Below are 23,438 nucleotides of genomic sequence, written 5' to 3'. Positions count from 1 at the left end.
GTCTTTATCACGAATGAGCCTAAGTCCAGATGAATGCCAGTGGTTACCCTGTAGAGCAGCTTTAAATAGTCAAATATTTCCCCTCAGAATTAATCCAACATAATTTAGTTATTTTATTTTGCTGATTTCAAACCACTAGAATCCAACTTCCATGACAATAGTGGTTTTTGTCTGTTTTATTCTCTATCGTGTTCTCAATGTCCATAGCAGTGCCTGGCATATAGCAGCAGGTGCTCAATAAATATTTGTGGAAAGAATGAATGAATGAGCAAATGAATAAAAACAATTCTTGTTCTGTCCAGAAAGTCCTCTGTGTAAAGGGCAGAAATTTTAGTACTAGGTAATAATACATTCTGATCCATGTGGTTTATATTTCTGGGCTATTTGTGTAATATTTATTCTTGCTGCTGTTTTCCCGAAGCATTTCTTCCTGAATGGACACATTGAAGGAGTTAAGAAAATGAAGGAAGAGTGAGGGCCTTGGGTCCTGACCCCACTCTACTGGTGATGATGGTAACTAACATTTGTGTTGGAATTCTTCCAAAAGTTATTGCATTTGGCTCTCAAAACACCTGGGAGGCACGTGTCATTACCTTCATTTTCAGGTGGACAGGGAGGCTGAGAGACACTCTCTCAATGCCACTCTGGAGGTATTAGATCAGCCTTGATCTAAGCCTTGGTCTCACTTTGTCAAAGTCCATGTTCATTCCATGGCCCCGGGCTGTCTCTCCAGCTGACTGTGTGCTGGGAAACCATTGCCCCTTTCTTGGTTCCCACATCTGAAAAATGCCCACAGGATTTCTTAGGTTCCTTCCAACTTTACATTCTATGACTCTGTGAGCCTTTTTTTTTTCCCTCCATCTAAATTGCTAAACATCCTACTCTTGATCCCAGGGTCATGAGTTTAAGCCCCATATTGAGCATGGAGGCTACTTTAAATAATAAATAAATAAATAAATAAATAAAGTACTATAGCTTTAAAAAGTACTATAATAATATTTTATTTCTACTTGCAATTACACAGCTCTTTTAAAATCTGATTGAGGTGCTAAAGAAAATCAAAGAAATTATGAAAATTTTCTTTCTTTTTAAGTAATGCCTGCAAACAATACCTTACCAAAGTGAATTGGTTTTGTTAAGTGTAGTATCCTCAGAAAGGTCTTCATTATTAAAAAAGAAAAAAAAAAAATGCCATGAGAGGATTTGTCTCTGAGCTTATTTCAAAACAAAAAATATGGAGAAAATATAGCAATGTTTCTAGAAATCAAGCTATTTAGAACCGAATAAAAATAAATAAATATGAAATATTTAATCACCTAGTAGCTAAATAAATAAACCTTTTCAGAAAGAAAAGGCAAAGCCTGGTCCTCACTGTGTTTTTTTACCTGATAAATTCCCTTTGTATGCAAAACATTTGCATTATTCACATACCCTTGTCTGTTTAAGGCAAGGCAATAAAACTACTATTGGGCTACACAGCCAAGAGAGCAAGTGAGTTGTTTGTGTTTCTTCTCCACAGGGCATTTTGTTTGGTCTCAAAAATTTTTTTGTGGCCATATAGAAATAATCTACTTTTGGTGTCATGTGAAAAAACTTTACACAGAAAAATCTGTACTTATACATTCTTTTTTGGGATTTTATTGTGCTAAAAAGTAGAATTCACACCGGCCAAAAAAAAAAAAACCAACCCCAAACATGCAAAATATTTTTGTGCACACACCTCGAACACACTACATTCCACCATTGAAGATTTTGAAATCTTAAAATTAAAAAAAATCCCAAAGCAAGAGTACCTGGGTTGAAAAGTTAACATTATACAAGCTAGATTCCTAACACAAACACTGCAGACACAAGTCACTCCATTGCAAAAAGTTAATGTTTATAAGGCTTAAATAAATGTCACCAATGAAGAGACAAAAACCGTAGATCCAAAGTGTACTCCCCACCAGGAAGTATTAAAAATTGATGTTGTAGTACATCCATGATATTAACTTCAAACAGATACCACCTTAGCCCCAAAGTTACGCCAAACTCGCAAACACCGAGGGAACCATATTCAAAACTACCTTCTTTTTCTGCTACCTTTAAAATGGTTTTATATTTGTTTTGTGTGTTTGGTAAATAAGAGTCCCTCAGAATCTACACTAGCTCTGAGATGTAGAAAAACCGATTCGATCAATGAACTCCTCTGAATGATGAAGTTGTCCTCTGAGATGCGTCACTTTTCTGTTTAATGATCACGTACTTTGTAGTGATCACGTGTCTGTGTGTGTGTGTGTGTGTGTGTCTGTGTCTGTGTTTGCGTGCGCACGTGTAAACCCTTTTAAAAAACTCTAAACTCTAGGGAACATTTTTTTTCCTTTCCTCGAGACCAGTCCCTAAAAATGTGTTGTTTTTTGTTTTTGTTTTTGTTTTTTAAAGAAAACCTGCCTAGAGCTTTTCCGTACAGTCAGCAACCTCCTTATCCCTGTATATTTGAACTTTCCCAAAATAACAGAAAGCTCCAAGGTACTTGTTGGCAACTCCTGAAAAATCTCCAGTCACTCCCAACAGATTTTACTGTCTGGTACTTTTTAGATTCACTTTCTTAAGGCACCACAGAAGAAAAGGAGGGCCCTGTGGTAGGAGCACGTTCACGTCCCTCCTGGTGCTCCCTCGGGGACACGGCTTCACCCTTGGGAAAAAACACGGGCCTCCTGCTAGGGATGCATCCTGCCGTTTCTCTCTCCCTCAGGGAGAAGGGACACACACTGGTAGAAAGGCAGTCCCCTGGAAGCCTCAGTTCTCAGAAGAAAAAGTGTTCTAATGCATTCTCATAAAACATGCAAAGAGAAAATCCAAAACAGGAGTGAGAAGAAGGTAGCAGTGAGTTGGAAGAGTGCCTAAGGATTGTGTGCGAGTGAGAAACACCTGGTCAAACTGCCTACTTCAACGCCTTGTTCAATGAGCGTAATAACAGTGCATCCTAAAGGGAAAGAGAAGGTACCGTTTCTAACCTCAGAAACTAACAAGCTTCTCTCTTTATCACCCAACAGCTTTAAAATGCTTACTTAACTCAAACTATCACCAACATTTGAAAGAAGTTTGAAGACTCAAGACTATTTCAATAAACATTTCAATAATTGCTAGATCAACTCAGCTCCTACATTTTCAAAACGTCGGCCAAAATGGCAAATGAGTACGTATCGGTCCATCTTTCCCTTCCAGCAGTCAACACAACTGTACATAATCAGTGTGCTGCACTTAAAGGAACATTTGTGAAGGACGGCGCAGCTCGGAGGTGGGAGGTCCTACCAACACTTGCGTTTTTACCGAGGCTGGCAGAACGCAAGGTTCCTCCTCCCCATCCAGAGTTTGGGCATGTTCTCAGCCCATCCTGCCATCCTGTTTCAGACACTGTCTCTCCTTTCTTGTCCACAGGTCATTAAGCCTGTTGGGGGAAGGGGTGCTGAGGAAGACTTCATAAGTGAGCAGTCACGGGATTGGGAGTGAAATACATGCACAAGACCGAACATTCATGCTCACGAACTTCATGAAGCAAAACAAAGGCTCGACACAACCCGGAGTCGCTTTAAAACCTCCTCTCACACACAGCAGAGCAAAACTGGAAAAACCCAATTACACTTTCCCATCAAAATTCAAAAAAGAGCTAAACCTTCTGGGGACATAGGATGTTTTAGACGGAAAGAAGGTGGCTGAAGGGCCCTTCTTTTCTCAGCTGTCTGCAGCATGAGCCAGAGCCCTTCCTGAAGCTCTGTCAGCTGCCCAGCGGCTCCCAGAAAACACCTCTTAGACGCCTGGACTCCCTCAGCACGCCCGACTCTGCTCAAGGTCTGAAGAAGTCTGATGCTCAGAGGTAGCTCCATGACGCTAGTAATAGAATAACACTTCCTTTTTTGGTGAGGAAAGCCCAATCGGTCTTAGCTAACAAGCCCTCAGCTATGGCTCTAAAAATACCCCGCAGCAAGCACTGCTTGGCACTTCATTCTGTTTGCCAGAGAACTCCACAGAACGTTTCAGATTCTCCATAACTGCTCTGAGCTCTGTCCCTGCTCTAGTGACCTCGGGAAAGTGTATCACTTCAAGAAGATGACTTTTTGTTTTTCACTTTAGAGTTCTTGGAATTCTGTCCCGAACGTCTGAATTACAACTCCAGCCTTGGATTAATTACTAGCTTGGTTTAGGAATCTTCGTTTGGCTTCTAGTCTGAACTATGCAAATACACGATCTGTGTGCAGAAGGAAGGACTAAAATTACACTTCAAAAGGGCTCAGTAGCTTCCTGTCTTCCCCCTTTCCCCCCAGAAAGAAACATCAGCCTCCTTGAATCCTTTGTCGCCAGCAGCAGGAGCAGCTCCCGGCCTGTCCGCGTCAGACGCTCCGGGCTCTCTACACATTGATGGCGTGTGCGTGCTTCTTGCACAGGGGTTTGTCCTTCTTGGAGTAGAATGGCTGCCCCTCCAGATTCACGTGGCAGACCTGGGGACAGAGAACAGACGGCCATGAGGCAGGCCCTGTCTCTCCTCACTACAGATTCTTAATGACGTAAGCAGCGTAGATGTTCGAATTATGGCATATTTAAGGCTTCCAAAGAGGAACGTGGAACTAAATTCCAATTAAATTAAATGGCAGACACAAAATTTGCAAGATGAAGATGAGTGACCAATGCTATCCAAAATTTACAAAAGGGGCACCCGGGTGGCCCAGTTGGTTAAACTTCTGGCTTCAGCTCCGATCATGATCTCATGGTTTGTGAGTTCAAGCCCCACGTCGAGCTCTGTGCTGACAGCTCAGAGCCTGGAGCCTGCTTTGGATTTTGTGTTTCCCCTCTCTCTCTGCCTCTCCCCTGCTCACGCTCTGTCTCTCTCTCTCTCTCTCAAAAATAAATAAATAAATAAAATGTTTTTAATTTACAACCAGTAAATTACAAACCAGTATAGAATCATGAGTCAATATCCACAGAGTTGATTAACATCCAAGTAAATAGCATTAGTAAATTAGCAAACACATCAAAGAAGATGATCCTCATCAATAAGTGAAGGAAAAATAAATCAAAATCTCCATGAAAGACCACTAGGTATCTATTAATCTAACAAGGTAAAACAAACAAACCAACAAAACCTCCCCAATCACTTGCTACCATTAATCTTACATGACTGTATGCCAAAAAGTAAAAAAAAAAAAAAAAAGAAGTATCAACAGTCAACGATGCCAAAAGGGAATCAAGCCTCCTTGTGCACTGCTAGGGACACAGCTCGGTGAATCAGCTCAGTCTTCTGTAGGGAATGTGGCAGCAGCACTGAAAAGGAGCCATAAAGATGTGCCTGCCTGCCTGGTACCACTGGGGAGGAGTTTATCTTATAGAAACTATTGCACAGAACAATGTGCGCTGAAGCAAAAATTCAAAACCACTAAAACATCTCTCTATAGGGAGGTAACTAAGTAAATTCTTTTGGTACATTTTCCAATGGAATGCCATCATGCAAAAGATAAATCAAATATGGAAAAGTGTATGCAGGGAGACATTATATGAAAAAAGGCAAAATTATACATCCACATGATGACAACATATGAGGGCAGTTTGAAGATGGTGACATCACAGAAAGAAGAAAGCTAAGTAACATTTGTTGAGGCTACTATGGGCCAAGCAGGAGACCTGACACTCTAAATACATCATCTCATTTAATCACAAAATCTTTTGGAAAGGTATAACTTTTTCTCATTCCACAAGTGAAGAACTGTAGCTCAAAGAGCCAAGTGTCTTGCTTAAGTCACAGACCTAGCAAGTTATGGAGTTGGGACTCCATGTCCAGATCTCCAAGACTCCAGTTTCAAGCTCATTTTCCCTACACCCCACAGCAAAGAGGAGTTATACTTACCTGAAATTGTTCTGGGCTTATGGACTTGTGTAGAGGTAGCCCTCCACGTTTGTTGGACTAGTCGTATATACAGGCTGGCCCTGGGTGGGCAATACGCCAATGTATCAGAGTCAGCTGGGAGGTCACATTGGCTGGGATGGGCCCCAGTGTCATAGAGGTCACTGAACATTTCAGATGAGGAGAAGAATTGGGGACCACATTCAGGACACTGACATCAGAAGGAGAAGTGTAGGTGCAGTTCCCACACAGAATGCATGAGGATAGAGAAATCACCCTCTTGAAGTGAGTGTAGGTCAGTGAGCATGTGGCCACTCCAAGACAGTTGGAAAGAAAAGTGGCATCACGGTGGGCCCACGTGCAAGTCCCTAATGACCCAGTTGAGGATGTTATACTTGGGATCACACAGGGCTGCCAATGGGCCCCAGAAACCAATGACCTAGAAAAGTGACTGAAAATATCCCAGGTGGGTACAGTGATATTGAGTGTAACCACGCTCTTGTGTGACCTCAAGCTGCTGGTGAAGACAAGCCCAAAATCCAACAGTGAGGTTGGTTTCAGGGAAGATAGAAAGGCAGCTCTGGAGTGAGTTCTCACGGAGCTGCCTGTCAACATCTGGGGTTCCTGTTCTAGTCTGGGACAATGCTGGCTACTTGTGAGAACTTTGATATAAGTTGGAGAGCGTGTTGGGGACTAAAGACCAAGAAGTGAGGAAGGGCCAGAGCTTCAGGGGTGACTCATTGGTAAGAGATGGAGCTGAGGTCAGAAAACATCATAGAGAGGTCATGCTCATTGTCTTGGGCTAGGAGACCCTGTATGGGATACAAGGTGGCTTCATGGTGGAGATCCTCAGACTACTCAGCAGAGGGGCACAGCAGGGATGGTCCAACCCCCAGGCTCCATGGTCAAGTGGCATCAAGGCCTGACTGGGAAGGAGTGGGGGTCATGGACAGTGCTGGAAGGCAATGAAATGGGCCAGCTACAACAGCTCCTATGAGGGCTTCCTACAAAAGTTACACCACTGTCCCCCCCCTCCTGATACCCACACCAGTGAGGAAGGTCTAGAAACCCAACAAGACTTAGAGGAAAAGAGGGGCCACAGTAAGACACCTTTGTCCCACATCCTTTCCATTGGAACTCAAGTGCCAAAGCCAGACAGGAGCTTAACCTTCATCCTGACCCACACAGCCCTTCTCAGCCATCATTTTATATGCATGGGACTATAGAGGGGCTGTCTTCTCCTGTTCTTTAATTGCTCATATACGTCAGCTTTGCTTTCCTTTCAAGATTCCAAACTCCTTGAAGGTGGAGACTTGTTCTGGGATACGCTTGTAGTCCCCAAGCTCAAGAAATATTTGGTAAATTGAATTAGTCTAAAGTTATGTGCTCCCCTGAGATCTAACTGATAGGAAAACAGCATATCAGCTGGGAGAGCTAGTTTTTGATCTTCTTTTCTTACTAGGTTTTTTTTTAAGTTATAGGAAAATATACGCTCATCAAAGGTGATTTGGAAATATAAAGTGGTAGATAAAGGACCCCCTCCCCACAAAAGACCCTCACAGTTTTCCAATCAAAAGATTGCTTTCCAAAACCTAAAACCAAAACCGTGCTTTACTTCGATATATCTAAACAGGGCAGTGAGCGCCACACAGGACCACTTTGGAGGAAGATGTAATGACTCACCACACTGATTTTCCAAAGAACAGGATGAGCCTGGCTTCTTTGGGTGGATTCTTTGGGCACTGCTATGGGTCTCTCACACCTGACTGGAATTTATTTGCAATCTCGACCTGAACAACCCCATGCTTTACTGCTTCTTCTGGTCTCTCTCTGGGATTTATGCCACTGTGACCCTCAGCCAAACATAGTGGGCTTGAGGGAGGAGACCCATGCTCACCCCTCCATGTGACACAGACCTCTTGTTATCCTGCCCTCAGAGAATAGGCCTTCTGTGCCACTGTCTGCCCTGGACCTTCTCCAAGTCACTTGGATTCTTCTGGAAGTTGGGTAACCAGACTTGCAGGCAGCATCTTAGGATAAGACAAGCCATGGCTTGAATATAAGGGTCAGACAGCCCTATGTGCCTTGCTGAGCCATGGCTCTGTAGGGGACAACCCAAAAGCCAAGATATTCACATTGTTACTCCTTTGCAGAGGGGAGGACCTGATGTATTTAAAGGACCCTAAAAGGCAAGGAGAAAATCTATTCCAAAAGCTGGAAAATCAGTGTTTGGATTGAATTGTGTGTTTCCTTCCCCAAATTCATATGCTGAAGTCCTTACTTCCAGTACCTTCAATCTACCCAGTGCAGGGACACAGTGGTGACCTTATTTGGAAGTAGGATCTTTGCAGATGTAATTAAGATGTAAGTTAAATGAGGTCATATTGGAGTAAGGCGGGCCCTTAATCCAATATGACCAGTGTCCTTATAAGAAAACGAGAAGCTATAGAGAGACACACATGCAGAGGAGAACGCCATGTGAGGACACAGGCACACAGAAGGAAGGCGGCCGTGTGACCGTGGAGGCAGAGACAGAATTTCCGTAGCTGTAATTCAAGAAACGTCAGAGATTGCTGGCAACCATCAGAAGCCGGGAGAGGGAACGTGGCCCTTGAATTTGGATTTCTAGCTTCCGGAACTGTGAGAGAATACATTTCAGCTGTTGAAGCCATCAGATTTTGGTATGTTGTTGCAGCTGCCCTAGCAAACAAACACACCGAGTCAATACAGTGCACCCCATGAATGGAGGCGTGGAAACCTGAAGCGCATTGCAGTAAACTTCATGGCGAGGGTTGTCCTATCTCCTCAGTCTATAAAAATTGCTCAAGTTTAAACTGCATGGATATTTGATACATACCACACTTTACCTTGGCAGCTCTGGTTTTAAAAAAAAGAAAAGAAAAAAGAAAGTAGTAGCAGCACATTAATTTTCCCAAATAAAGTTCAGGCAATTGCAGACTCACATGACAGGACTTTCTCAGGGCTGAATATTCCCTAAATCTAAGGCAGAGTCTAAATGTCGGTGACTTCTTGCTGTGTCTCCTCCCCAACCTGAAGCCCTCGGAAGGAAAGTGCCAGTCTCATGGGAAAAATGACCTGGCTGTTTGGCAGAAATAAATGGCACGTGGTTAATAGTTAATCTAGGGTTTATCTCCTGGCAACTATATATCAAGAACAAGACCATTTAGGAAAATAAAATGATACTCAGCCCCAATTCCTAAAGATTCTCTCAAAAAAAGCCTTATCTCAGCTTTTCATAGGAAGAGTCAACAAGCTACAATCTGGTGTTTCACGGCGAAAATTTGGGGGAAAACCCTTAAATCACTTCATCATATCTAACACATCTTATAACCATAGGAAACCAACCATCTCTATTTTAACCCAGGCATCATTCACTGCTTCCAAGTATTTTATTTATTTGTTTGTTTATTTATTTATTTATTTATTTATTTATTTATTTATTTTTGAGGGAGAGAGAGAGACAGAGCATGAGCAGGGGAGGGGCAGAAAGAGAGGGAGACACAGAATCCAGAGCAGGCTCCAGACTCTGAGCTGTCAGCACAGAGCCTGACACGGGGCTCGAACTCACGTCGTTGCTCCCAACTGTTGAGAGCACTGCTGGTGAGGCCAGGTGCTGGTCTGACAGACCCTGGGAGGACACTCTGCTGTCCTTATGAGATGGAGAGTAACAAAGTCACATTGCTTTATGCATACTTACTAGTAATAAAACTTTGCCTGACTGTGACATATCAAGGCATCACGATACTTGCCAGCTTTTAAAAATGACCAGAGTATCAGAAGGCCAGAGTTGAAAGGGGTGTAGAGGGTTGGTCACCTGGCCCCACTAGGTCCCTCCTGCCCCTTCTCAGAAAGTGAGAACCCCAGGCTAAAAACATACCGCACAGATGAAGCAGGTGTCATGCCAGGTGTGGCCCAGGGCTTCAATAAACTTGTCTCCAGCCTCCACAGGGAAATCACAGCCATGACACTTGGTGCTGAACAGATTGACGTAGTCTGAAATGAAAGGCAGAGTGAGGACCTGGCATCCAGGCAGGCTGGGAGAAGCATCCTGGATGCACTGACCCAATGCCAGGAGAGCACCCCATATCACTGAACTGGGGCAGTGGGTACAACCGAACTGGTTACTTGTCATCCTGCAGACAAATGTTTAGTTACATGATTGGGTTTCTTTCCTTTTCAATACTTTGTCGTGGTGTTGTATGGATTCAGGCTTAGTTGCCACTCATGGCTGGTTTGATTTGCAAACACTGTCTGGATCTGTCACTCACTTTCTGCAGAGTGATTTTCTCCTCTGTCTCTGTCAGCTTTTATAGCCTAAACCAACCAATCCCAAAAAAGAAAAAAAAATCGTATTTCCCAATAGCTATGCTTAGTTTGGAAGAAGGAGAGCCCTTAACATTTTTAGGAATTATAGTATGTTCTTTGTTTGGAAATTCTTCTGTCATTGGGCATTTGTGTTGATAACGAATTTTCACTACTAGAAACAATATTTGAACTACTATGTTAAGACATGACCCCCATCCCCCACCCCAGCCAAAGAGATAATAATACCAAGTGTTATTTGTATAATGCTTTGCAGCCTACCAAGCATTCTCACATAGATAGTATTATTTACTAGTATCTCAATGTCATGGTCTATGTATAAGTTTGTATTAGCTTTCTTTCCACCCTCAACACAGTGCTTGACACACAAATCCATACCCAACACATACGTGTTGAATGAATGCATGAATAGATGAACCAGTGAATCAGTAAGTCAATGAATAAACTTAATCTTCAAAAAACATCCCTCAGAGATGGAACTATAATCATTTTTTGTTTTGTTTTGTTCTGTGGATGAGGAAACTGAGGCTCACCAGAGTCACACAGCTGAGACACAGTGGGCCCATCCTTCTCCAACTCAGGAGCTGCCTGTCTGGGTCCCAGGGGCAGCTGTTCCACTGCACTCACTGTAGAACTCTTCCAGATTCTTTTAGAGAAGTTAGGTGCCTTTTACAAAGCCTTCATTTCCCTAGAGGTACACTTGTCTCTCCACAGTTGGCTTTTCATTTTATCATTTTTCTGCTCAGTTCTCCTTGGGGACAGTGAGCCTGTTTGCCATTGTAGGCCACATGCGGAGAGGCAGTGAGCCACGGGGTGTTACGAACTTGGGTTCTTTTTGTTTTGAGAGAGAGAGAGAGACAGAGTATGAGCGGTAAAGAGGCAGAGAGAGAGGGAGACACAGAATCTGAAGCAGCCTCTAGGCTCTGAGCTGTCAGTACAGAACCCAATGTGGGTCTCAAACTCATGAACCGCAAGATCGTGTCCTAAGCGAAAGTTGGACATTTAACCGACTGAGCCACCCAGGTGCCCCATGAACTTGGGTTCTGAAGAAAGAAAGCACTGAGCCCAAGTCCCAGCTCTATTCAGGAATTGTTCATACCTGGGACAAACCACCCAACTCCTCAGTGTCTCATCTTTCAGTACCTAAGTTGTGGAGTGGTTGTACAGATTAAATAAGATAATGCATGTGAATGTACTTGGCACACTCAGAAATAGTGGCTCTTACTGTGAATGTCTTTATAAATGATAAAAGGAGGGAAGGAAACGTGATCCAAGTGTCTATTATGCACTGGTCCCATATTAGTGCTTTCCTAAGTTTCTTGGTGAATCTTCACAGCAGGTCTGTGAAGAAGTATTATTCCCATTTTAAAGACAAGGAAACTGGCCGTAGAGGTTCCAGCACACAAGCAGTAGGAGCCTGATGGACTCCAAAGTTCATTCTCTTTCCACAATTTTATGCAGTCTTCAGTTATCTATTTGCCATTGAGCTTTGATAAGTTATATCTCTTGCATATTTTTTCCAATGTATGGTTTTCCCTTTGGGGTTTAATTACAGTTTGTCATGCAAATGTCGTTATAAATATCACAGTCTGTTAATCCTATCTCTGACAGGATTCTTAATTTGTTTGGTGGGCAGAAATCTATCACCTCACCAGAGCAAAGAAAACATTATTTTGCTTCCTTTACAAAGTTACAGTTTACAGTTGACTCTGTGCTCTGTAAGAACTAGTGTGGGTGAGAAACAGGATCATAGGCTACCCCATCTCCACGGGAGGGCCAGCCTTGCACCCCCACTTCTGACTTCTCTCTCATTACTCCCAGCCTCCAGATGCCCTGGGCTCTGTCTCTCTCCTTTACCTCATCATGCCTGTGTATGAACCAGGCCCTGGGCTTGGAAAACCATCCCCACTTTGTCTACCTTGGATCTCTACAATCCTTTGAGCCAGGCCTTCCTCCTGGGAAGCCTTCATCCTCTACCTCAACCAAGAGAGACAAGATGACCTTCCTGGGGGCTTCTCTTGGCTTCCCTGCCTTCTCAATCCATTCATTCATCCATTCAATCATTATCGCTGGACTATCCATTTATGTGATGGCATATCACATGATGATGTATCTGCTTGAGGTTTTTGAGGACAAAGACCCATTCCCAATGCACAGTGTCTTTCATAGGAACTGGCACATACTTGATGGATAAATGATGAATGGAAAAACAAAAGAAATGTTCAGAAAACCTTATTAAATACTGGTTCCTTTTCTCGTTGTGCAGCCTAAGATTAAGCTCTTAAAATGGAATGTCTAGTCTTGCCTACTGATCGGTTTTTCTGTTTTATATTTGATTTTGTATGGTCTTAAGAAGTGCCTGCCACTTTGTTTTAAAATTTGGTAGCACAAGTCTTGGCCCTAATACGTTTTTTTGAAGTTAATATATTTCTCATTTATCCTAAAACAATGAGAATATAATTGGAAGTAAGTTTGTGCATGGGTCTTTCCCACCAGGACCATAATCTAGCTCCTCATTTATTTATTTCTTACTTCATTTCTCCTATTAGGTCTTTATAATTTTCTTTGACTTACTCTTTTATGCCCCAAGTTGAATTCATACCCTGTATTTAATGGATTTTATTGCTATTGTAAAAGGGTTTCCATCCACCAAATCACAGGTGCTCTCTGTTGAAAAAGGGCTTAGCTCTTTCCTAGAGCAGTTGTTCTCAAACAGAATCATCTCGAGTGTTCACTAAAACACAGATTGCTGGGCCCCACCCTTCAGAGTTTCTGATTCAGCAGATCTGGGGTGAGACCCGAAGATCTGCATTTCTCTGATCCTGATACTGCTGGTCTTGGGATCATACCTCAATTCTCAAACCTAACTGAATATAGGATCATCTGTGTGGGGGGAGAGTGATGAAATTCTGCATCTGTAGGTCTGAGAATTGATCTTTCTAGTACCTTTATTTTTTTAATTTTTAATTTTTTTAGTGTTTATTTTTAAGAGAAAGAGCATGAGCAGGGGAGGGGAAGGGAAAGAGGGAGACACAGAATCCGAAGCAGGCTCCATGCTCTGAGCTGTCAGCACAGAGCCCGACACGGGGCTCGAACCCACAAACCGTGAGATCATGACCTGAGCCACAGTCAGACGCTTGACCTACTTACTGAGCCACCCAGGTGTTCTTTATGTCTTTAAAGTTTCCCAGGTGGTTGTGATACCCCACCATTCTGGGTCACTGCTCCAGGGCAGGCCCCTCCATGAAGGGCTGACCTTCCTACCTCTCTTACTTACGTGCAAGGTATCATATATAAAAGTGTCAGCTCATCATGGCAATTGATGAAATCTTTTTGAGTCTAGATCCTATCATTCTGGCATTCTCCCTTCTGTGTCTTCTTCCAAGTTGCTGATAAAAATGATGACAAGAGATACCACCTCACCCTCATTAGGATGGCAGCTACCAAAAAAACACAGCAAAATTTGCAAGTGTAGGCAAAGATGGAGTGAAATTGGAACTCTGTGCACTGTTGGGATTGTAAAAGGGTGCATCTAGTATGAAAGTTCCTGAAAGCCTCAGAAAATGAAATACCACATGACCCTAGCAATCCTACCTCTGGGTATATACCCCCAAAGAATTGAAAACAGGGTCTTTTAGGGGCACCTGGGTGGCTCAGTCCATTCAGCGTCTGACTCTTGATTTCTCATGGCTTGTGAGTTCAAGCCCCACATCAGGCTCTGTATTGACAGCACAGGACCTTCTTGGGATTCTCTCTCTCCCTCTCTCTGCCCCTCACCCACGTTCTCTCTCTCTCTCTCTCTCTCTCTCTCTCTCTCTCTCTCTCTCTCAAAATAAATAAACAAATAAACTTAAAAAACAAGAAAACAGGATCTATGGACACCCATGTTCATAGCAGCATTATTCACAATAACCAAAAAATGGAAGCAACCCAAATGTCCATCAGTTTTTTTTTGCCGGGGGGCGGGGGCTGGTTACTATGGAGAGGGACAGTGGTGATAGTGGAAATCTGTCGTTCTTTTGCAAGCCTCAGACACAAATTATGGAAGTTCTAATGCTCTCAGCCAATGAATAATAGCAATTTGTATTGACACAACTGCACACTTATCCATTATCTACTAATTATCTAACAATTATCACCACGCACTCATAAGAAAGGAAATGACATCATTATCTGCTCCCTTTTACAGATATGGAAACTGAGGCACAGAATGACTCAGTAACTAAGTCATTCAATTAATAAGAGCTAGAAAGAGAACTTGCCAGTATGCAAGAACCCAAGAAATTTCTTTTCTAACTTATTGTCAGGGGAAAATAGTTTTAGTCTACTTTGCTTTTCCCCTTGAGGAACTGGAATGTTTTCCCCTTTCTGATTTTAAAGTAAACTAACTTACTGTGTTTCTCTTTCTGCCCTCAAATTGGCTGCCCAGTCACTGTTGCTCTGTTATTCTTCACAATCAGCCTGCTTGCTTTTCCCTTTTCTGCTTGGTGCTGATTTTCTAGTTCTGTTGTATTAACCTTCATGTCCACGTTACCTTTGTTGGAACCTGCCTCAAACCCTCTTCTGAAAAAGGCAGGCTATGCATAAATGAGTGAGTGAGTGGCTGATTAGCCAGGACAGCAAATCTCTAGTAGAGTGCTTTGTCTTCAGAATTTACAATACTTTACTCCAAGTTTAAGGTAAAATGTAGCATTTGGGGAAAAGAGAAACTCTGAATTCAGACAGGGAGATCATAGGACTCTGGAAGAACATGAGAGGGGCAGGGAAAGGGGCTTTCACGTGTTTGATGCTTTACACACTTTCTCAGGTTAAATCCTCACTACAACTCATGAGGCAGGTGTTTATATGCCCCCTTTTTACAGATGGGGAAAGTGAGGCTCAGAGAAGTTTAATAACTCACCCAGGGTTACAAAGCCCGTCCAAGGTGGAACCTGGGACAGAACCTAATTCGAAGTCCAGAGCCAAAGCCTTTTCAGACTCGACCTTGTGGTCTCTAGATCAAAATCATCTGAAGGGTTCCCAAGTGGTTACAAGATGCCACCTGTGATCCACATATTTGGTGCAGGGAAGGGAGCAAAGATTGAATGTGGAGGGGAAAAAAGAAGCTATAGACCCGACTCCCAGAAAACCATGATTCTGCCATTTGGAGCCTCCTGATGGTCCCATGTGAACAGACAAAGGCAGGAGTTCCCCGTACCTGCCCCATTCTCCCACACCACCAGGCCTCCCCGCAGCACAGTGGTCCTACCTTTCTCGCAGTAGGGCTCCCCATCTTCCATGTGGAAGAGGCTGTTCCCAAAGGGCTTTTTGCAGGCTGCGCAGACAAAGCAGGTGGTGTGCCATGTCTGTCTCAGGGCATGCATCACTTCCTGGGGGAAAGAGCCTCAGCTCAGGTCAGAAAGCTCCCGGGGAGAGAGGAAGCTGGGGCTGCTCTCCCTCACCAGGCTCTGGCTACTGCTGGAGCATCCCAAAGAGGAGCAGGACTAAGTGGGCCTTGGACGTGCTCAGGAAAGGCCTGGGAGTGGAGGGGTGAGGGCAGTGGCAGAGGAGTTCCTGCTCATGCAGCACTTGCTGGGTACCAGGTTCTGTGTCAGAATCATCTGGAAGGTGGTTACCTAAGCTGTGATTCTTTTTTAAATTTTTTTTTTCAACGTTTATTTATTTTTGGGACAGAGAGAGACAGAGCATGAACGGGGGAGGGGCAAAGAGAGAGGGAGACACAGAATCGGAAACAGGCTCCAGGCTCCGAGCCATCAGCCCAGAGCCTGACGCGGGGCTCGAACTCACGGACCGCGAGATCGTGACCTGGCTGAAGTCGGACGCTTAACCAACTGCGCCACCCAGGCGCCCCCCTAAGCTGTGATTCCTAACCCTCCCATCAAAGCTGGTGAGGAAGTACTGCTTATGGCCGCCATTTTCCCAAAGGAGCATGGGGGGGGGGGTCAAGGCCATATGTGGGTGCATGGCAAGGTCAGTCTATGAAGTGATAACTTGTTTTGCAGAAGCTCTGCCAACGCTTCAAGCTGTGTGGCCTGGGGCATGTAACCATCTCTCCCTTCAAGTTCATTTGCTCCCCAGTCCCTTGGTGGCAAACCAACTCCCTTGTAGGGATAGAGTTGTTCTCTCTCTGTTAGCAGCCCCTTCTTGGCTTCCTAAGGGGACCCCACAATCCTGGGGACGGGAAGAGACTGGTGGGGAAAATACAGGGTCAGAGGAGAGGGATGATGCCCACTTACCCCCATGATTTTGGTGTTGCATTTGGCACAGACTGGGGCAAAGAACTGCTCATAACAGCGCTCGCAGTAAACATTGCTCTGCTCCTCCACGAAGCACACGTCCGCCAGGGAGGTCTTGCAGTAGGCACAGTTAAACTCCTCTGGGTGCCAGGAACGGCCCATGGCTACCAGAAAGGGGCCCCTGGAGAAGCAGAGAACAGTACCAAGCTTGAGACCAGATATTTCAGGACCCCCCAACAGTATTCATGCTGTGACCCCATAACCCTGACTTTTGTGACTGTTCTAACGAACTAATGTGAAATTCAGAGAAAGCTCTATGCAAAAAGATATTCGTTGTTGCATCAATTACAATAAAGAGAAAGGGGAAAGCGGCTCAAATATCTGCAAGTAGGGGACCAGGGAAGCATACTGTAGAATATCCATTCAGTTGACGCCTGATAATTATAATACGAAGAGCAAAGATGACCACGTCAATGGTGGAGGTTTATTGAGCGCTGACTCTGTGGCACTACCTAAGAGGAAATGTGCATTTATTGACTTATTTAGTTCTTACAACAATCCTAAGAAGTAGAATTAGAGTACCCATTTTCAGATAAGGAAACTGAGGCACAGAGAGGTGAAGTAAGTTGTTCAAGGCCAGTACAGTAGACCCAGCATATGAGCCTGCGTTGCCTAGTTCCAGATTAGCAGTCGGAGCAGTGGGACTACAAGGAAATGCTTTAAATTTAAATTTTTACTTTTTTGAATTAAAAAAAAATTTTTTTTATGTTTATTTATTTTTGACAGAGAGAGAGAGAGAGAGAGAGAGAGAGACCGAGCATGAGCGGGGGAGGGGCAGAGAGAGAGGAGACAGAATCTGAAACAGGCTCCAGGCCCTGAGCTGTCAGCACAGAGCCCGATGCGGGGCTCGAACTCACAGACCGCGAGATCATGCCCTGAGCTGAAGTCAGACGCTCAACCGACTGAGCCACCCAGGTGCCCCCTGAATTTTTTTTTTTAATCTTTCAGTTTATTTATTTATTTTGAAAGAGAGACAGCACAAGTTGGGGAGGGGCAGAGAGAGAGAGGGAGAGAGAGAGAATCCCAAGCAGGCCCCGCGGGGTCAGCACAAAGCCTGATGCGAGGCTTGAACTCAAGAATCATGAGATCGTGACCTGGGCCGAAGTTGGATACTTAACCGACAGAGCCACCCACATGGCCCACTTCTCTGAATTTTCTAATTCTTCTCTAGTGAGCAAGTGTACTTTGTTTCTTTCTTTTTCCTTTTTCTGTGTTACTTTATTTTTAAATAAAAATGTATTTATCACATATATAAGCTTACCTCCCAAACACACACATACTATAAACATACTATGTTCCAACAAGTATCACCTATGGTCCATGAAATGACTTGTTTTCCTTTTAGTGTAGTAGATGCCCACCAAAGCCCTGAGCAGCACAGGCCCGTCTGTGGAAAGACCCAGAAGCAACCCTGAAGGAAAGCTGGGTCAAAACTAGCACTGTCAGCCAGCTTGCAACATGCCCTATAAACCTACTGACAACAAGACCAACAATTCCCAGAACCCGGCCTTAGCCCAAGGGGGAGGTCCTGGCACCAGGCACTGCGCTGGGAGCTTCACTCACTTACCTCATGGAATTCTCCCGACTCCCCAGGGATGAGGGTGTCACACAGATGGAAGCTAAAGCTCAAAGGGGGTCAGACTAGGTGGCAAGCCAGAGGTACCCGAGGCTGCCCCGCAGCCTTCTTCCTATACCTGCCCTCCCTCCCCCTGTCACCCACCCCCAAGGCTCAGAGAGTGGGCGAGCCTCCCCACTGCCCTTCTAGCACCCCAGCTCACGGCCAAGGCTGGACCATACCTGATGACGTTGTTGCAGTGGCCACAGAGCGGAGTCCGGCTGCTGGCTGGGAAGCGTTCAGCCCGCTGAACGATGCCCCTGGCCAGGGGGGACACCTGGGGCCCTGCTGGGGTGTAGGCAGGGGCCCCTCGGGGCAGGGTCTGCTTGCTGATGGAGGTGGTGCTCCTGCCAGGGGCAAACTTCTGAGAGAAGCTGTCATCTGTCACCCACGGTGGGCGGCTGCCAGACTCCGCAGGGCCCCCGCTGTAGGTCACTGAGGATGCAGGGTTATAGCTTGGGGCTGGCGAGGGGGTATAGGTTGGTGCCGGGGAAGGGGAGTAGGTGGGGGCAGGCGAGGGGGTGTAGGCAGGGGTAGGTGAGGGGGTGTAGGGAGCTGGACTGTAATTGGCCCCTGGGGATGGGCTGTAGGTAGATGCGGGCGCTGCAAGGCAAAAATAGCCAAAGAAAATGTATCAGGAATTCATTTCCCCCAACTTCCCCCGCCCCCACCACCAGAAAACTGTAAAGGGTGGCTTAATATCAGAGCAGTACAATTCCAATTCCTATGGAAGACACGTTCCTGAACTTCTTGATGCCCCAGATTTGATTTTGCAGCAGGGAGCCAAGGGAGATAGAGAACAGCCAGAGCAGAGCCCTCGGGAGCTGGGACAGGGCTGGGAAAGGGACATAGCTATAAATATCTGCAGCTGTGTGGGGTGGGGCTCGGCCAGGCCTTGGCTGCCAGAGGCCTGCAGAAGACAGGGAAAGGGGGGCGGGGGTGCCAGGCAAGCCTCATATTTGGGTCCTCTGGGCCGGGAAGAGGGTGGGGGCGGGTCGGCTTGGCCTTGCCTGGAAGATGCTTTTGGTTGCACTCTGACCAGCGATTTGACATCTGACATGCCTCAAATGTGTTTGCTGAACCTGGACCTAGTCCAGCCTTGGGGACAGAGCCGATGACAGGGCAGTTGGGTTTTCAGGTTCAGGTTTCATGTTCAGCTGAAATTGTTTTCTTAAAAAAGAGTTTGGCTTGATTTGTACTGGGGGGACATTTCACCTTGGTTTGATTGGGGTGGGGGTTGGGGGTCTTAAGAGAACCGCACAGAGGAAGCCTGGGCAGAGATGTCGGGGGGACAGCTCACCCCAGTCTGTGGCTGCCTCTGGGACACCCATGCTCTCCCACATCACTTTAGTGGAAACCAAGAATGTCTGAGTGGCTGTGCAGAAATTACCATGGAAGTCAGAGTGCAGGTCGAGAATGTACTGCCTCAGTTCTGGAACCCCCTCTTCCTGCTCCCTGAGAGCTGAACATGCTTTTGGGGTGACAACGCCAAAGAGCACTGCAGCTGCTCACCAGAGGCCCTCTGAGGCCTGGGCCCTCAAAACCCAGATCTCTCAGGTTTGCTGCCTCTGCTGTGGAGCCTGCACACATATTCCAGCCAGCTTCCTCTTCCAGCCAGGGAGGTTCCAGAAGCCTCACCTCAGCTCACAGTCTGAGCCTCTGGAAAGAGGCCTCATTCCTCCTATCCTGGGAAACATGTTGGGGCAGCCTCCCTCCATTCCTGAGCCTGCCTAGGTGGATGGACTATAGTGAGGGGTGCTGAGGCAGCCCCCATCAGTCGCTAGCCTGGAAAGGAAGGTCTTGCTCAGGGCTAAAGTTCCCCACCTGGCCTCTGATCTCTCCCACCCGGTTCTCCTGGACCACCCTGGGGGCCTGCTGCTCCAACTCTACCTTCTGCTCCCAGATGACTGGCCCTTCAGAGCAGGGTAACATGAGAACCCCTGTGCTGTGGGTGGGTAGGGATCAGGCCTACGTTATTGAAAGGTAAAGGGGTAAAATCGTCCACAGCCCTGCCCTGGAACCATCCCGGGAGTGATGCTGGCTTCTAAAGGTAAAACTCTCTCCATGAGGAATCAATCTTCTTCCCACTTATTAAGGGAATAGGCTTGGCACATAGCAAGTCACCTGGGTTAGTTCCCTTGACAGTTGAGGTCACTGAGGCTCAGACAGAGCCAGTAAGTGGCAGAGTGAGTCTCCAAAACCATTCTATTACCCCAAGCTGCCTCTGTAAAGAATAGGAGTCTGATTTCCAGAAAATCTCGGTGTACTGTGTCATTGAGGAGGAACTATCCACCTGGAGGAGGTCCCATGCTCTGACATGTAGCACAACCATCAAGAGCCCTAGGTTCAGATCCCAGCACTACTGCATCCTGGCTGTGTGTCCTTGGGCAAGTTCCTTAACGTCTCTGGGCCTGAATTTTTTTTTTTAATTTTCTTAATGTTTATTTTTATTTTTGACAGAGAGAGAGACAGAGCATGAGCAGGGGAGGGGCAGAGAGAGAGGGAGACATGGAATCCAAAGCAGGCTCCAGGCTCCGAGCCATCAGCACAGAGTCCGAGGTGGGGCTCGAACTCACAGACCGCGAGATCATGACCTGAACCGAAGTTGGACGCCACCCAGGCGCCCCCTGAATTTTCTTTTTTTAAAACGGCATTAATAATTCTTAGTACCTTACAGGAGGATTAAAGAAGACAAGAAATATAAAGTGCTTAGCCTAGTGCTGGGCACAGTGTATGCATCATTTCACATTAGTGAGGATGGTGAGGATGATGCTTCCTGGGTCTCAGGGTCTGGATGAACTGCCTGATGGTCACCTAGGGGAACCTGTCCAGGGAGACCACAGGATGCTGGGGGTGGGGGTGGGAGATGTGACACCCTGTAATCAGATAACCTGGGACTGAGTCTACTCACCTGTGGAGTGGAATGTATGATGTTCCTACCTGCCTCAAAGGGAGTGGTGAGGACTTACTGGAACAACATTTGTGAAGGCCAAATTTGAAATGCTGTCATCCTCTCTAACAACCTTGCATAACAGCCAAGTGCTCAGAGAAAGAGGGTCTCAAAGTGCTGGGGGCAGGGGTGATGAGGGGAACACCACCAGGGAGGGGGTATGGGGAGAGGTGATCTAGAAGAACTTCAGAGCAAAGTCATTCCTCTCTAGTATATATAATGGGGTTCTGTGCAAGATTTTGTCCCCACTCCTCTCTCTCTCTTTTTTGTAAAGTGTGGGATCTCTGCTAAAAGGATTAAAAACAAAGCCCTAATCCTGTGCCACTGCACAGCCCTATGTGGCTACTAATCACTTGAAATGAGGCTAGTCCAAATTGAGAAGTGCCAAGAACATAAAATACACACCAGATTTCAGGGCTTAGTACAAGCGAAGGATATAAAGTATCTCAATAATTTTATATTGAGTATATATTGAAATGATGCTTTGAATATACTGAGTTACATAAAATATGTTAAAACTGATTTCACCTGCTTCCTTTTCCTTTATTAAAAATGGGGCTAACAAGATTTCTTTTCATTGGGCAGTGCCGCCCTCAACAGAACAGCAGCTACCAAGTACTGACTGCTTCCACATGCCAGGCCCTTTACCTGCACTACTGCATGTAATACTGCAATCCAAGGAGACAGATATTTTCTAGTCCATTTTACAGATGGGGAATGAAGCTTGGTGAGCCTAAGTGATTACGGCAAAGTTAGGGAGCTAGTGAACTACCACCTATCTCAAACTGGAGCTTGGGCAGTTGGACTCAACTCCAGATTCCCTGCTTAACCACCCCCTGGGCAGCAAAACAGGCTTTAGCACGCCCCTTCCAAATCGGGCCCTTGCCCACTTTTCCTGCTTCCCTCCGCCTGCCAGACGTTCTCTCCCCCCCCCCACCCCCCCGGAAGGCCTCCCAGATTCCCAGATCCAGCCTCCTTTTCTAAACCCCCAAGAAAGTCTCCTCAGGTCAGAGGCACGCCAGAGTCTGGACCCCGGTGGGCCGCTCCCTTGCTCAGATATACGCCCACCCAGAGCTAGGGACCTTCCCTTCCCCCCCAGGCTCGGGCCGGCAGCTTCCCCCTCCACATCGCGTCCCCCCATTCCAGTGGGGTGAGGGTGAGAGCGCGAGCAGCAGCTGCTTCACAGTCCCCTTCCCTCTGCGCCCTTCCTCCTGGCTGGTCGCGTCACCCCAGACGTGCCAGGAGAGAGACTTGATATCCCATCTCCGAGCCCGGGGCTGTTGCTATTTCTGCTTGATGGAATTAAGCCCGTCTAAATTAGAAGGTGATATTTCACCTTTAATTGGCAAGTTCAAAAGGCCCCTATCGCACTCGGCGGCCTCGGGAATGTGTAATTAAACAAGGTGATTTCTGACTCATTCCAGGTCGGGCCTGGCTCCCCGCGAGCGCCGGCCCCCGCCCGGCCCGCGGGCCGACATGGCCTCCCCCGGCCCGGCCGGCGCGGGGCCCCTCCGCCCACAGTGAGGCCCGCCCGGCAGCCTCCTCGGCCCCAGGTGCTCCTGGGGAGCGGCCGCCCAGCCCCGGCGCCAGCGATAAGACCCGGGCTGCGAACGCCACCCTCGGCCCGCAGGAGCCCCGCGAGGAGCTGCGGCCAGACCGAGGTCGGCGAAGGACGGGAGCGGCTCGGGCCCGCTCTACCCGCTTCTCCCCGGGCCTCCTGCCAGCCGCTCGGCCTCCCCCTTCCCTGCGGGCAGGCATGAGTTAACGTCTGCACCGCCTGGGAACGCCGCGGAGGGAGGCCCGCCGCCCCGGGGCTCCGGCCCGTCTCGCCCGCCTGGGCCCCAGCCCTGGAGCGAAGAGAGGGAGGCCGGGCGCGCCCAGGCAGCGCGCGCCCCCGGAGCCCTGCCGCCCCCTGGCGGGCCTGCGGAGGAGAGCCGGCGGCCGGGGCGGGGGCGCCGAAGCCCGGGGTCCGCCCCGGAAGGTGCTCTGGAGGACCCGCCTGGGAAGGGAGCCCGGACTGGGCCGGGACGGAAATGCGCTTCTTGCGCCGCACCTCCACCCGCCGCGGCTTAACCCAAACAACTCTCCACCCTCCCTCCGGTGGTCCCCGTCCCCGCAGGGCACCGCGTCCTCCAGCTCCCTCGGAGATTTTTCACCATTGCAACCAGCTCCGAGTTGCTCTCTAACCCTGTGGATTTTTAACCTCAGAACTGTGTGTCCCTGCCTCTGAAAGGACAGGGAAGGGCACCTCCTGTGGGTCAAGTACCTTTCATTTCTTCCCCAGAACAGGAGGTCTACATAGTTTCGCGCTCGTTTTCAGAGCGGGAAACCCAGGCTGCGGAGATGAAGCGCTTTGAC

General features: G+C 46.9%; 1 protein-coding gene across 7 annotated transcripts in view; it reads right to left on the bottom strand.

Annotated features, from left to right (window-relative positions):
- Positions 1-1,610: 1,610 nt before the first annotated feature.
- The window catches only part of LDB3 (LIM domain binding 3), a 64,295-nt gene continuing 42,467 nt past the window's right edge, over positions 1,611-23,438 (bottom strand). For all 7 annotated transcript variants that reach the window (XM_043596771.1, XM_043596770.1, XM_043596774.1 and 4 more), the window contains 5 exons: positions 18,313-18,733; positions 16,456-16,636; positions 15,468-15,588; positions 9,774-9,889; positions 1,611-4,478 (listed from right to left, as the gene is read on the bottom strand). In XM_043596771.1, the coding sequence (XP_043452706.1) occupies positions 4,389-4,478; positions 9,774-9,889; positions 15,468-15,588; positions 16,456-16,636; positions 18,313-18,733 (929 nt within the window). In that variant the 3' untranslated portion in view covers positions 1,611-4,388. The remainder of the gene's footprint in view (positions 4,479-9,773; positions 9,890-15,467; positions 15,589-16,455; positions 16,637-18,312; positions 18,734-23,438) is intronic.

Source organism: Prionailurus bengalensis, chromosome D2, assembly GCF_016509475.1.
Source record: "Prionailurus bengalensis isolate Pbe53 chromosome D2, Fcat_Pben_1.1_paternal_pri, whole genome shotgun sequence".
Lineage (NCBI taxonomy): Eukaryota > Metazoa > Chordata > Mammalia > Carnivora > Felidae > Prionailurus > Prionailurus bengalensis.
This window is presented reverse-complemented; position numbering and strand designations above follow the sequence as displayed.